General features: G+C 33.6%; 1 protein-coding gene across 3 annotated transcripts; it reads left to right on the forward strand.

The window, feature by feature from the left end:
- The first annotated feature begins 290 nt into the window (after window positions 1–290).
- Window positions 291–15,078, forward strand: LOC143075670 (major vault protein-like). Of its 3 annotated transcripts, none has more exons than XM_076251191.1 (13): window positions 291–413; window positions 2,186–2,345; window positions 2,733–2,928; window positions 3,805–4,155; window positions 4,496–4,621; window positions 7,281–7,391; window positions 9,662–9,787; window positions 10,389–10,538; window positions 10,797–11,038; window positions 11,279–11,621; window positions 11,935–12,146; window positions 13,574–13,817; window positions 14,203–15,078. In XM_076251191.1, the coding sequence occupies exons 2-13, from the start codon at window positions 2,209–2,211 to the stop codon at window positions 14,542–14,544; spliced, it is 2,580 nt and encodes an 859-aa protein (XP_076107306.1). In that variant the 5' UTR covers window positions 291–413; window positions 2,186–2,208; the 3' UTR covers window positions 14,545–15,078. The 3 variants fall into 3 exon arrangements, with proteins under 3 accessions (XP_076107306.1, XP_076107308.1, XP_076107307.1); XM_076251193.1 differs by lacking the exon at window positions 291–413 and adding an exon at window positions 1,040–1,060; XM_076251192.1 differs by lacking the exon at window positions 291–413 and adding an exon at window positions 1,192–1,272.
- Window positions 15,079–15,456: the final 378 nt, after the last annotated feature.

Raw genomic sequence — 15,456 nt, forward strand, 5'->3', positions numbered from 1 at the left:
ATGAGAAAAATTCAATTTGGATAGTACAATTTTGAGGCGAATAGCCCCCACTTAATTTATAATTGAAGCACATCATTTGAAACAAGTTAAGCTTGAAACACATAGTTTAGGCTGTGAAGACGGCACCGCAGGAAATAAATAGTAAATTCCACTTGTATCTCACAGTGACACTGAGAAGTTCGTCCCAGGCGAGACAAAAAGCACTGTAAAACTCACATTTGAAATAATAATGTATGTAAAACATTGTGACGCATATATATACTTGTATCCGGTTGTGAAATCCCCAGTTTCTATTTTTAGCCTTTACTCTATTTCTTTCGATTGCACCACTCTAACAGTCAGCAAATCTCAATAAACATTTAATTAATTCGAGATTTGATAAGACTGTATTCTTCGTGCAGCTCATTGAAAAGGTAAGGTTTAGTAACTATAATATATCCTATGGCTTTTTGCTAGTTTCTCATCTTATTGATTAAATATACACAAGTATACATTATTAGATAAATAACCTATCGATACTAGATAAAATATTCATTGAAGATTAGCACACTAGTTGATTGAAAAGTTACAGATATATATATATATATATAGTATGTAATTGAAATGTACATGTTCGCTGTAATTTTTTCTTCAATAAACCTCTTATAGCGTACATGTATTTCGATATTGTTATGGGCGTAATTGTTTGTTATATATAATGTAAAGGCCCAGGGTGGTTTGCAATGAATGGATTTGCTAAAAATGTGCAGAGTAAATGCTGATTGAAAAAAAATGTGCAGAAAATGTAAAGGAATGAAACATTAGAACATTACTTAAATTCTTTGATCATGCCTGAACATGACCACGGGTACACATGTCTGTCTAATTAAGGTAAAAACAACATACACGTATGCTATTCAGTTAATATCGTAATCTTATTTACTATACATCTACTATTTATTTTCCATTTATGTTAAACAGGTGCGTGCACTGTATCTTTAAGTTTTAAATCGATGCAGAACCAACACAACTTCCTCGTTTAAACAGTGTGAAAAATGTGAAATCTGAAAGTACTTTAAATGTAAGCTATTAAACACTTGAGTGGTTATGAACACGTATATTAATACATTTATATTGATCTAATTGTTTGGCTTGTATCCAACCAACACACCTAGGGTAAAGCCAATACCGTCAGCATTTTTTTTTTTATCCAGGTAAGAATATTAAATTTGTCGGTCATTCCTATATTTAGATCTTGTTTTTAAGTTTCAAGCAGTAAATTGAATAAATAAGGTAAGTAAAATATTATAACCATGATAAATGAAGATGTAGGTAAAGATTTATTCAGGTACAATATTATACAAATTTAAATACGTACGTAAGACAAGTATAAACCGTATTATTGTAGATTTACGACGTGTCTTTGTATTTACTTAATTTTTGCTGAATGTAATATTCAACCAACTTGTTATGATACACACTATCGATGAGACGACATTTTGTGTTGTGCAATAACTTTTCATTTTATTGAAAATCTCACATTTTGATAAATGCACTTTTAAACACGCCACTCGTATTAAGTCATCCTTACTAAATGGGTTCTAAAGACACGTTTTCCTTTCTTCAATTGAATATTTTATTTCCTCATATGCGACAACCAATCAATGCACATACATGAAACAGTGAGAATTCCTAACAAACCTTCAATTTCACAAATCCAATAACTATTTTAAATCACTTCCTCCAAATGTGATTTTGCACAAACATGCATGAACTATCTGTCACTGGACGATAAGTAAACATCAATCAAGCAATCTTAACGGGATTTGGATTTACTTTGCTGATAATCTTAATTGTGGATTTGAGGGAAAATATCACTAATTGCAATTGAGGCTTAACAGGTTAAGAAATTTTCTTAATACCGGATTGTTGTATACGAGATTGGTCCATTGGTAGGTGGATGGTTTCAGGGGGGGGGGGTCTATCTAGTAACTTATTTTGTGCTTGGAAAACTGTCTTTTCCAAAGTTGCCATACCTTACTATACATCGTACGGTTTGGCGTTTCTACCAATCCCCCTCCCCCCCCAAAAAAAACATAATAAAAATTAAAAATAAACTTTATGAAATTATTAATTACTGCTCAGAAGTTAACAAGACTTCGAGAATTTTAAATCAACAATTTAAAATGAACTTTTATTATTTCAGAGCTAAACAGACCCTCATCCACCATGTCGACATCAAGACGGGGAGACGAATCAATATACAGAATCCCTCCTTATTTTTACCTCCATGTTCTAGACCAGAACCTCAATGTAACAAGACTTGAAATTGGTCCACAGACATTTGTCAGACAAGACAATGAAAAGTAAGTATAACTATACCCTATTTATTCCCGTTAGTAGAATGTCTGCCTAGATAAATTTTCTGGTGCATATCCTCCTCACACTATTCCATCAGAATAAATATCTCAAAAAGAAAATAAAAAAGTTTTATGGATTTTTTTTACACCAAAAGTCAGAGTACACTTGAAGTGAAAATTACCCAATGTTGTATGAAACTATTTATTTTTAGAGTATCATAGAATTAACAACTAAAGATACTAGTAACACGTTTTGGAATGGCAAGATTTTCTTGCATTTCATTTGTCAGATAGGCCAGACCATGTTCAACCAGATATTAATCTGACAGGATATATTCTTAAAAGTCAATACCGTAATAAGCGGATACAAATATTGCGCATTGATATTTACAGAGTGGTATATGGACCAGAGCGTATGATCACAGTGCCCCCAAGGCATTATTGTATCGTAGAAAACCCTGTACTAAAGGACAAAGAATGTAAAGTTGTCTTTGACGAAAGTGGACAGGCCAAACTTGTACATGCTGACCAGGAGATTAGATTGGCACAGGATCCTTTCCCACTGTACCCCGGGGAAATACTGAAACAGGTATGATATTTGTGGCTATAGGTTCAAGTTTTGATATAACAATTAACAGAACAAAGGAGTTACAATAATTAAAGTCGAAAATATATGAGTTGTTTTGATTTCAGCTTTTGGGCACGATTTCCCAGTAAACAGTTATTTTGAGCATTTAGCCAGTAAATCCAGTAATATATAAGTAATCAGGGATAATAATTTAATTTTTCCAATAATACATGATGCAGTTAAGGGAAAAATGTTATATTGATCACTTATTGACTTTCAATGATATAACATCCACGGATGACTTATTCGTTGTAACCCATAAAAGGCAGTGACCGATTTGCTTTTTCTCCTTTTAAGTGTTGGTTACTGGTCTTAACCATCCCTTTTGTCAGTGGTAGCAGATAATTTAATTCCCTCCCTTGTTATTTGAAGGTTGTAGCTCCCTTAAAAGCAGTTGATTTGATTTTTTCCATTTAATTGATGTTTATTGGTTTCAACAGTCCCCTGACAGTGGTAGCTACATATTTGATTTCCTCCCTCTTTGCTTGAAGGTTGAAGCTGTTCTATAAGCAACTGATTTGATTTGACCCTCCAAGTGTTGTTAATTGGTTGTAACCCTCCCTTAACTGTAGTAGCACCTGATTTAGTTATCTCCTTATTTGTTTGTTGTAGCCCTGCCCTGACTGTAGTTGCCACTGGTTTCGGCATCTTCTTTTTTGTTTATTGGTTGTTAAAAGTTTTAGGAGCTAATTTAATTTCCTTCCTTGTTGATGATAAGTATACCACCGTTAAAAATGGTAGCATTTTATTTGATTTTTACCATTGTGAATTAAAGGTGGAAACCCTTGATATTAGTAGCAGCCGATTTGAATTTCTCATTTGTTCATATGTTCTTAGGTTGTAACCTCCCTGAAAGTGGTAGCAGCCAACTCAGCTCTTCGGCTCAGAGCTATTCTAGACTTTGAAGATGACGATGAGGAAAAGAGAACAGCTGGGGATGAGTGGCTATTTGAAGGACCAGGAACATATATCCCAAGGAAAGAGGTTGTTATTGAGGAGACTGTCAGAGCCACAGTCATTAGACCTAACCAGGCCATTAGACTGAGGGCTAGGAAGGAGACTATTGATAGACAAGGTGTTGCTAGGGTAACTGGTGAGGAATGGCTGGTGAAGAAGACCGGAGCTTATCTCCCAGGAGCCTATGAAGAAGTTGTAGATGTTGTCAACGCCTATGTTCTAACAGATAAGGTAAATATAGTTCCAATCAGTGGAATGACAATAAAAAGAAGATAAATTGATCTTTGATCTATTGGTGCATATTTCATATTTCTTTTGTTGATGTGATCGTTTGAATTTTCGTATTTAAAAAATATTTTGCATGTGTATTTAAATTTGCGGAGGAATAAATAGATGATAAACTAGTACACCATAAAAACGTTATATAAAATAGAGAAAGAAACTGTAGCATAATAGGAACAAACAATTAAATATTTCTTAGAGTTATCTGGTCATATTAATCACCTTTCAAATACTAGTAATGTACAACGTAATTAGACAAGACATTATCATCTAATTTGTTATCGTGCAGAAAGCCCTCCATATGATATCATTGAGAACATTTAAAGACGACTTTGGTGTAACAAGAAAGAATGGAGAGGAATGGTTGATCAAAATGACAGACACAGAAACACACATACCTAATGTGTATGAAGAGGTATGTACTGATGTAACAGGGAATGAAATATGGAATAAACACTTATTGTTTTCCCTTTATGAATAAAAGAAAAACGTTTCTGGGGAACACATCTTCACTTTGATTTCTTAAAATCCTTTCCTTACTTCCTTTCTATTTCACTTTTATTCAACAAAATATGATTCTGACTCAGTGCAGTTCATACTCATGCACTCTTCCGAGTTTCATTTTACAAGTTATGAAAATATTCAATTTGAGTACAGCTCAGATTCGCTTAATTTCTGGTCAGAAGAAGTACCGATTGAGTCAAATAGAGTTCTGATCAGATTATATGGAAATTCAATTGAATTGAGCAGAAGAGCTGAGTTGGCTGCTACCACTTGAATGCTCAATTCAATTCATTTTACTGGACAAGAAAAAAAAATCAAGCAAGTCTTTTCTACATTTGGTTTTCCGTTGAATACCTCAAATAAGTGATGCCCAAAACAGGTCAATCCACAGTCTTCATACTAAGCAATAGACCAATACTTAAGTAATTGCCATTGTTTTTATACGACCGCAAAATTTGAAAAATTTTTCGTCGTATATTGCTATCACGTCGTCGTCGTCGTCGTCGTCGTCGTCCGAATACTTTTAGTTTTCGCACTCTAACTTGAGTAAAAGTGAATAGAAATCTATGAAATTTTAACACAAGGTTTATGACCACAAAAGGAAGGTTGGGATTGATTTTGGGAGTTTTGGTCCCAACATTTTAGGAATTAGGGGCCAAAAAGGGCCCAAATAAGCATTTTCTTGGTTTTCGCACTATAACTTTAGTTTAAGTTAATAGAAATCTATGAAATTTTGACACAAGGTTTATGACCACAAAAGAAAGGTTGGTATTGATTTTGGGAGTTTTGGTTCCAACAGTTTAGGAATTAGGGGCCAAAAAAGGGCCCAAATAAGCATTATTCTTGGTTTTCGCACAATAACTTTAGTTTAAGTAAATAGAAATCAATGAAATTTAAACACAATGTTTATGACCACAAAAGGAAGGTTGGTATTGATTTTGGGAGTTTAGGTCCCAACAGTTTAGGAATTAGGGGCCAAAAAGGGACCCAAATAAGCATTTTTCTTGGTTTTCGCACCATAACTTTAGTATAAGTAAATAGAAATCTATGAAATTTAAACACAAGGTTTATGACCATAAAAGGAAGGTTGGTATTGATTTTGGGAGTTTTGGTCCCAACAGTTTAGGAATAAAGGGCCCAAAGGGTCCAAAATTAAACTTTGTTTGATTTCATCAAAAATTGAATAATTGGGGTTCTTTGATATGCCGAATCTAACTGTGTATGTAGATTCTTAATTTTTGGTCCCGTTTTCAAATTGGTCTACATTAAGGTCCAAAGGGTCCAAAATTAAACTTAGTTTGATTTTAACAAAAATTGAATCCTTGGGGTTCTTTGATATGCTGAATCTAAAAATGTACTTAATTTTTTTATTATTGGCCCAGTTTTCAAGTTGGTCCAAATCGGGGTCCAAAATTAAACTTTGTTTGATTTCATCAAAAATTGAATAATTGGGGTTCTTTGATATGCCAAATCTAACTGTGTATGTAGATTCTTAATTTTTGGTCCCGTTTTAAAATTGGTCTACATTAAAGTCCAAAGGGTCCAAAATTAAACTAAGTATGATTTTAACAAAAATTGAATTCTTGGGCCTCTTTGATATGCTGAATCTAAACATGTACTAAGATTTTTGATTATGGGCCCAGTTTTCAAGTTGGTCCAAATCAGGATCCAAAATTATTATATTAAGTATTGTGCAATAGCAAGAAATTTTCAATTGCACAGTATTCAGCAATAGCAAGAAATCTTCAATTGCACAGTATTGTGCAATAGCAAGAAATCTTCAATTGCACAGTATTGTGCAATAGCAAATATTTTCAATTGCACAGTATTGCACAATAGCAAGAAATATCTAATTGCACAATATTGTGCAATAGCAAGAAATTCCAATTGGATTTCAATTGGAGTTATCTTTCTTTGTCCAGAATAGTAGTTGAATCAACTTAAATCATTGTTTTATACAATATACAATGTATATTCACTTTTACTACCAACTGATAGATTAAAACAATCTTTACCATTCAGTGATAGCAAGCACTTTTTTTACATTTTAATATTTTATGATGTATTTAAATGAGTAGTTATTGTTGCAAACTTCATTAGAAATTTGAATTGAGATCAGTTTTGAAATAAGGGAAAGGGGGATGTGAAAAAAAAATTGGGGGGTCAATTTTTTTCATTTCAGATTTCATAAATAAAAAGAAAATTTCTTCAAACATTTTTTTGAGAGGATTAATATTCAACAGCATAGTGAATTGCTCAAAGGCAAAAAAAAATTTTTTAAGTTCATTAGACCACATTCATTCTGTGTCAGAAACCTATGCTGTGTCAACTATTTAATCACAGTCCAAATTTAGATCTGAATCCAGCTTGAATGTTGTGTCCATACTTGCCCCAACCGTTCAGGGTTCAACCTCTGCGGTCGTATAAAGCTGCGCCCTGCGGAGCATCTGGTTGAAACTTAACGCCTACTGAAAAGAAATGTTAATGGTGCGATGGTTGAAAAACAGTTTCCAAGTTTTCTAATTGACCACAAAGACATTTTTTGTAATATACTTACGGTTTGATTTCAGGTTGTTGGAGTCGTCAACATCACCACACTTACCACAAGACAATATTGTATCATTCTTGACCCTTCCGATGAACATGGCAGACTACAACTGGGTAGAAAGAAATTAGTTAAGGTAAATACAATGTTAGATGAATTAGCATAGATAATATTCTGTATAACTAAGTTTCATCAATGTATGCTATTGCATAGTATATAACACGTTAATATTAATAAATTGGCATGCAACATGTTTATGTCAATAAAGTATTTTGAACCGTGACGAAAACGCCCTGTTATTATGTCATATGTACGGTGTATTTCTTATTGCACCATCTCTAAAAGAATACTTAGTAATTGGCCGTTTGAACTTTCAAAATCTAAAGAATCATGGGTAATTTCATTGTTCGTACCCCAAAATGAAAATAACGTCACGTCATTGGTTGATTTCCATTGTTTATAATATTTTTATACGACCGCAAACGGTAGTATATTGGTATATGACGTTGGCGTCGTCGTCGTCGTCCGAAGACACATCGGTTTTCGCACTATAACTTTATTTTAAGTGAATAGAAATCTACGAAATTTAAAAACAAGGTTTATGACCACAAAAGGAAGGTTTGGATTGATTTTGGGAGTTTTGGTCCTAACAGTTTAGGAATTAGGGGCCAAAAAAGGGCCCAAAATAAGCATTTTTCTTGGTTTTCGCACAATAACTTTAGTATAAGTAAATAGAAATCAATGAAATTTAAACACAAGGTTTATGACCACAAAAGGAAGGTTTGGATGGATTTTGGGAGTTTTGGTCCCAACAGTTTAGGAATTAGGGGGTCCAAAGGGTCCAAAATTAAACTTTGTTTGATTTTATCAAAAATTGAATAATTGGTTTTCTTTGATATGCCGAATCTAACCGTGTATGTAGATTCTTAATTTTTGGTCCTGTTTTAAAATTGGTCTACATTAAGGTCCAAAGGGTCCAAAATTAAACTTGATTTTAACAAAAAATTAATTCTTGGGGTTCTTTGATATGCTGAATCTAACATGTACTTAGATTTTTGATTATGGGCCCAGTTTTCAAGTTGGTACAAATCGGGGTCCAAAATTATTATATTAAGTATTGTTCAATAGCAAGAAATTTTCAATTGCACAGTATTGCGCAATAGCAAGAATTCTTCAATTTGCACAGTATTGTGCAATAGCAAGAAATATCTAATTGCACAATATTGCACAATAGCAAGAAATTTTCAATTGCACAGTTTTGAGCAATAGCAAGAAATATTCAATTGCACAGTATTGTCCCGTTTTCAAATTGGTCTACATTAAGGTTCAAAGGGTCAAAAATTAAACTTTGAAAAAAATTGAATATATGGGGTTCTTCAATATGCTGAATCTAACCATGTATTTAGATTTTTAATATTTGCGCCCGGTTATCAAATTGGTCCACTTTGAGGTTTAAAGGGTCTAAAATTGAACATTATTTACTTTTATCAAAATTGAATTCTTGGGGTTCTATGATATGCTGAATCTAACCATGTATTTAGATATTGGACCATAATAGGTAAATGTCCAATTTAGAATTTTTAAGTTTTTAAGTTCAAGTTCTTAGACCACATTCATTCTGTGTCAGAAACCTATGCTGTGTCAACTATTTAATCACAATCCAAATTCAGAGCTGTATCAAGCTTAAATGTTGTGTCCATACTTGCCCCAACTGTTCATGGTTAGACCTCTGCGGTCGTATGAAGCTGCGCCCTGCGGAGCATCTGGTTGATATTTTGGCCCGGTTATCAAATTGGTCCACATTGAGGTCTAAAGGGTCCAAAATTGAACTTTATTTGATTTCATCAAAAATTGAATTCTTGGGGTTCTTTGATATGCTGAATCTAACCATGTATTTGTATTTTGGATATTGGACCATAATAGGTAAATGTCCAATTTAGAATTTTTAAGTTTTTAAGTTCAAGTTCTTAGACCACATTCATTCTGTGTCAGAAACCTATGTTGTGTCAACTATTAAATCACAATCCAAATTCTGAGCTGTATCAAGCTTGAATGTTGAGTCCATACTTGCCCCAACTGTTCAGTGTTCGACCTCTGCGGTCGTATAAAGCTGCGCCCTGCGGAGCATCTGGTTAACCAATCACGAAGTTTTGGCGTACACTTTTGAAAATATTACCCAGGATGCATTAGATTCTGAAACGGCGAATTGTCAATTAACAAGTCCGCGTTCAGATCAGCATCTTTACATTGTGTATTTTACAAAAGACATTCTTTTTCCTCAATGTCAAGGCAACTCAACAGCTGAAAGCTGATCTTTAACTTAACTTTAACGTTATCATCGAGGGCATCTTTCTTAATTCCCCGAGTATATAATTATTCTTATTTTATATAATTGTATTTTTATAGGGTGAGTGTTCCTTCTTTTTGTTACCTGGAGAACGATTTGAGAGAGGTATCCAGAATGTCTATGTACTAGGAGAAGATGAAGGTGTTATTCTACGAGCCACAGAATCATTCATTGATAAAGCTGCTGTGAGTTGAACTGTGAACACTATTAAGTATTGATATCACGTGTTTCTTCTTTTTGTGATATGATTGGTTGTCCATACTATAAAACAAAACTTTAACCAAATGATTAACGACCATTAAAAGTGAACACAGAAAATTGCATATTCTTGTCACCACGCTTCGTAATGTAAAGCCTGAATGAATGCTAAAGTGTTTATTCTCAAACGTTACAAGTTACTGTGGATTCATTATTTTCGTGGATACCAATTTTCGTGGTTTGAGGAAAACTTGCATATTCGTGGATATTTAATTTCGTGGTTTTGACAAAGTATGCATATATTCCTTTAGAAAATTTGCAATTCGTTGAATATTTAAATTCGTGGTTTCCCGGTACCCACAAAATCGACGAAAATTGGTATCCAACGAATAATAATGAATCCACGTTAGTAGTTATTCTGGGAACAGTCAACACTTTCATTAGTGATGAATGTTAAAATAAGTTTTGAACAGTTTGTCAATTATTTCTGATATTGTGTGTCTGATATAAAATCCAAATGTTAATTGATATGTTTCGTTTATTTTGTTTCCCATTATGTATTTCTATTGATATTTTTTCTGTTTCCAGAAGGTAGAACGAAAACCAGGGGATAAATGGATGATTCGGGGACCAGCCGAATACGTTCCTCCTGTGGAGGTAGAGGTGACAATGAAGAGAACTGCACTACCACTAGATGAAAATGAGGGTATCTATGTCAGATGTATTAAAACTGGAAAGGTATGTCATACAGTTTCTATGTTCCACAAATAATCATATACATGTGTATTTTATGTGTATTTTTCTTAAAGATGTCAGTCAGTTGATAGTCTCATATTATGTAATGAAGTTCTATCAAACATCTATGTGTATAAAGCAAAATCATTTAAGACATCAAATGTTATTTTCGGTGGTCTATAAGAATATAACTGAATAGAACTGTGAATTGAGCATATATATTTGTTTCCTTGTGATATCAAATATAAATACACATTTTAGGTCAGAGCTGTAACTGGAGAGACCTACATGTTAAATCAGGATGAGGAACTATGGGCTAAAGAACTTTCTCCTGCAGTCGAGACTCTCCTTGCTGAGGCTAAAAACCCACAGGCCTTTGGTGAGAGAGGACCAAAACCAGGAAGTGAGGCTTCTAAACCACGTGACAAAACACGTGTGATCACTTTCCGAGTTCCACACAATGCTGCTGTACAGATTTACGATTATAAAGAAAAGAAAGCAAGGTATATTTATAAAATTTAATAAAGTTAATAATTTAGTAAGATTCAATGTAAGCATTAATTTTTATGTTTAGAATTGATAATGTCATCATAATACTGTTCTTGTACCTAACTTCAATTCGTGAAAGAGATTTGATTAGTAGTAGTCTGTTTATTTGAGCAATTCAATGTCTTAACAAGATCCTGATATGTAAATCATGTGATAAAATTTTAAGTTATCTTTATTTTTGCTTTTCTTAACAGGGTTGTTTTTGGTCCCGAGTTGGTTTTATTAGGTCCTGATGAACAATTCACGAAGCTTAGCCTTTCTGGTGGCAAACCAAAGAAAAACAATGTCATTAAATCTTTATGTCTGTTTCTGGGGCCGGACTTCAGTACTGACATCATTACTGTAGAAACATCTGACCATGCAAGACTGTCATTACAGCTGTCGTACAACTGGCACTTTGAAATTGAAAGTAAAGAGGATAAAGTAGAGGCTGCTAAGATTTTCAGTGTACCAGATTTCATTGGAGATGCCTGCAAGGCTATAGCTTCCAGAGTCAGAGGTGCCGTAGCACAAGTACAGTTTGATGACTTCCATAAGGTAAGCATTATCTTTATACAGCAAATGGTCTGGTTTTAGGAATATTAAATTCGAGTGAGGGCATACGAAACCTGAAACATTTCCCTAAATGCATGATGAGTGTAAAACTTTATCAAAATTGGTGTGTCCGAAGCGCTTTTTATGCCCCGCCTTTTTGAGTTATGTCCCTTTATAACATTACATGCTAGCGGGGACATCATCTGTGTCCCTATGGACATATTCCCCATTTATCTTGATTGACCTCCATCATAAAAAACGTAAGAGCCTTTAAAATCCAATGTCATCTAAAAAGGAATACATTCTTTTGTTTTAGAATTCTGCAAGAATCATCAGATCTTCAGTATTTGGTTTTGACGAGAAAGGAAAAGTTCGAGGAGCTTTTAGATTCCCACAGAACAACTTGGTATTCACCAGTATTGATATTCAATCTGTTGAACCTGTAGATCAGAGAACAAGAGATGCCTTACAGAAATCTGTACAACTAGCCATTGAAATCACAACAAACTCACAGGAAGCTACTGCAAGGTGAGTAACTCAATAGAAATATGTAAAGCTAGCCATTGAATGCACATTTTACTCACGGGAAGCCGCTGAAAGGTAGGTTAGTTTGTCAACTTTTGTAATTAGTCACGACAAACTGAAGCTGAACCATATTCGATCGATACAATCCTAGACATTTTCTAGGTGTAGTACACTACTGTTGCCTTGGAATTGATTCAGAAGTACATCATACATGTGTTAATGAATGTTGCACGCCTGCTAGATCTAATTGATCTTCAGAAGTAATATTGTTTAACCGTTGTGGACTGTACTAGAAGATATACAAAATTTATACTCGTACCAACATGGTTAGTGACACATAGACATATTGGGTATAAATGGCTCTGAACCAACAATATGTGGTCCAGATCATAAATGTCAGAAGTCGGAATAAACTGTTTACAGAGCGTGCAAATTTGGAAAAACAATATCCATAGAAACAATATTTTCTGAATAATTAACTTATCTGAAAACGTTTAATGTTGAAGATCTGATTTTGATGAATATTAAGTCTATACCAAAAAAAAATGAATATTATACCAATTCGTGTTTATACTTATTGTATAGTTGAAGCATGAACTATTATGTGTCTGAATGCCTTCAAATGGTTATGTCAAAGGAGTAGGTCCGGTAAGGACCGATTTTGGCCTCAAATTTCAGTTTCATCTGACGAAAGATTTTGACCACTTTTTAAACACTTAAGTGTTTATTTCATATGATGCAATTAATTTATGTGAAAGATTTTAACTTATTAAGTCATTAAAAACGATCCGATTCTGGCTCAAATATGAGAAATCTACCAAATATGCGAAAAATTGTCACTTTTCAGATGGTTTTTGTCAAAAACGAAAGTGGCCGCATCCGTGTTCATCCTCAATCTTTATATATGTTATGTATTATCATTAAATACAACTTCCATTTCAATATTTTGGATGAACACGAATGCGGCCACTTTCATTTTACACGGAAACCGTCTAAAATTTAACTAAAATGCTGGAATTGTGAAGATTTCAGTAATTTAGCATGAATTAATGGTGCTAGTTCTCAATATATGTGCATTGTATTGTCATTAAGAGCCCATATTTATGTAGCAGAACCTTTCTACTATCCAATAAATGACTAAAAGTTTACATTTTAACAATTTTGTAAAACTGCTATATTTTGGGGCCAAAAAGGGGTCTTACTGGACCTACTCCTTTGATGAGAAACGTAATATGTATATTACATAACCAAATGAACTTATACCGAATAGTTTTATGTGGAAACTCTTCTTAGCCAGAAAGAACATTTTTTATCATGACCTCTGTCTGTTAAGACTGATGGATACAATTTTAATTCATACTTTTGCATTATGTTATTTGATGAAGATTTAATTCATAACTATTACTCTAAGTTTTCTTTTTAAATCTTAGACATGAAGCAGAAAGATTAGAACAGGAAGCTAAAGGAAGATTAGAGAGACAGAAGATTTCAGATGAAGCAGAAGCCGAAAAATCCAGGAGACAGTTGTTGGAATTACAGGCAAACAGTGCTGCAGTAGAAAGTACTGGTCAGGCTAAAGCAGAGGCACAGTCCCGAGCTGAAGCTTCTAGGATTGAGGGTGAGGCAGCTGTAGACCAGGCCAAACTGAAATCACAGGCAATGAAAATTGAATCAGTAAGTAGCATGGTTCATGTAAATTTTTACTGGAATTTGATGGCATAAGTGGTTAATAGGTGATTTGCTAAATCATTCAGATTTGACAACTTCATTGTTTAATTGTGTTTGATGTAGTTGTGAAGAATAGCCCACACACAAACTTAAATTTAAATCATTTCAGTTTAAAGTCGAGTTTATAATGGTGCTGGTTCCAAGTTTGTATATGTACCATTTTCTGTTTTGGCACAGTCCTTTTATTATCTGAAATTCTCTTTTGGGTGATCATAAGAACCTTCGATTCATGTTACAACAAAACTACATGCTATCTATTCATTGAACTCAACAAAGCTGACAAGTTTTATTATTAATGATAACGTTAGTACAATATAAAATCTTATTTTAGGAATCTGAATTGGAAAGACTTACACAAGCAAGAGAGGCAGAACTAGCATATGTCCGAGAACAAGATGAAATAGAACTAAGCAAATCTAGGGAAATGTCAAGCATTGAAACCACCAAATTCAAGAACATGGTGGACGCAATTGGAGCAAATACATTGGCAACCATGGCGTCGGCTGGACCAGACCAACAGGTCCGTATGTTGCAGTCCCTGGGCCTGAAATCCACCTTAATCACGGACGGTAGCACACCTATTAATCTGTTTAATACAGCTAATGGATTGATTGGAGGTATGATGCCAGCAAAGAGGCGAAATCGGAATGACGACGATGATTGTTATGAATAAATATTGGAATGTGCTTTTCTTATTAACATTAGTAATTTTGTGAAGAAAGTATTTTGTTTTGTAAAATTTATCATTTGAATATATTACATGTTATTGATACTAACATTATAAACAATTTGAACATGACATGGTATATCTTTGTTATATTTATTTATAACTGATGACATTGTATAATTTATAAACTTTGAAACGATGTGTGATAGAGGCGGGCTGATTTGTGTATTGTTTAGATGAGAAGGGGATAGTGTCAGAGAGTATGATGTTTTTTATATTTCAAAAAGTGATAGATATGTATGTTTTGTATATTTGATAGGTCTTTTTGTTACCTGGTCTTAACGTGTTAGGTCTATGGTCACTTTTATACGCTAATTTATCAAAATATTTAGTATATGTGCAATACATTTTTTTTGTATTTTAATAGTTTTCTTTATCACAACATTGTTTGTTACTCATTTTTCTGAGATTTCAGAGATCAATTTCCATGAGTTATGTTTGTATATGTTATTTTACAATTAAATGTTTATAAATAAATAATCTTGACTTGTGTTTCACTGGCATGGATCTCCCTTCCAATAGAACTCTGAGTATTCGGAACATTCTCCACGAGGGTCGTATTGACACAAAATGCACAAGAAAACATTATCATAACATATTAATAATGACAAGAAATACCGTGAAATCGTACAAAATTTATAGAATAGTTTATGAAATTATTATTGAAATATATCTTACGTACAATAATTAGGTCATACCACTCCAGTGACAAATTGAAATGAACGGGGCGTCAACAAGTTGTAGTAACATTCATGATATCAAATCTAATGCACCAGATGAGTATTTAGTCAATTAATGTCTCATTAGCAATGCTCGAAGCCAAAATATTTGAAAGTCAAAAACTAATACAGACGTTGA

This window comes from Mytilus galloprovincialis, chromosome 5 (genome assembly GCF_965363235.1).
Source record: "Mytilus galloprovincialis chromosome 5, xbMytGall1.hap1.1, whole genome shotgun sequence".
NCBI classification, from domain to species: domain Eukaryota; kingdom Metazoa; phylum Mollusca; class Bivalvia; order Mytilida; family Mytilidae; genus Mytilus; species Mytilus galloprovincialis.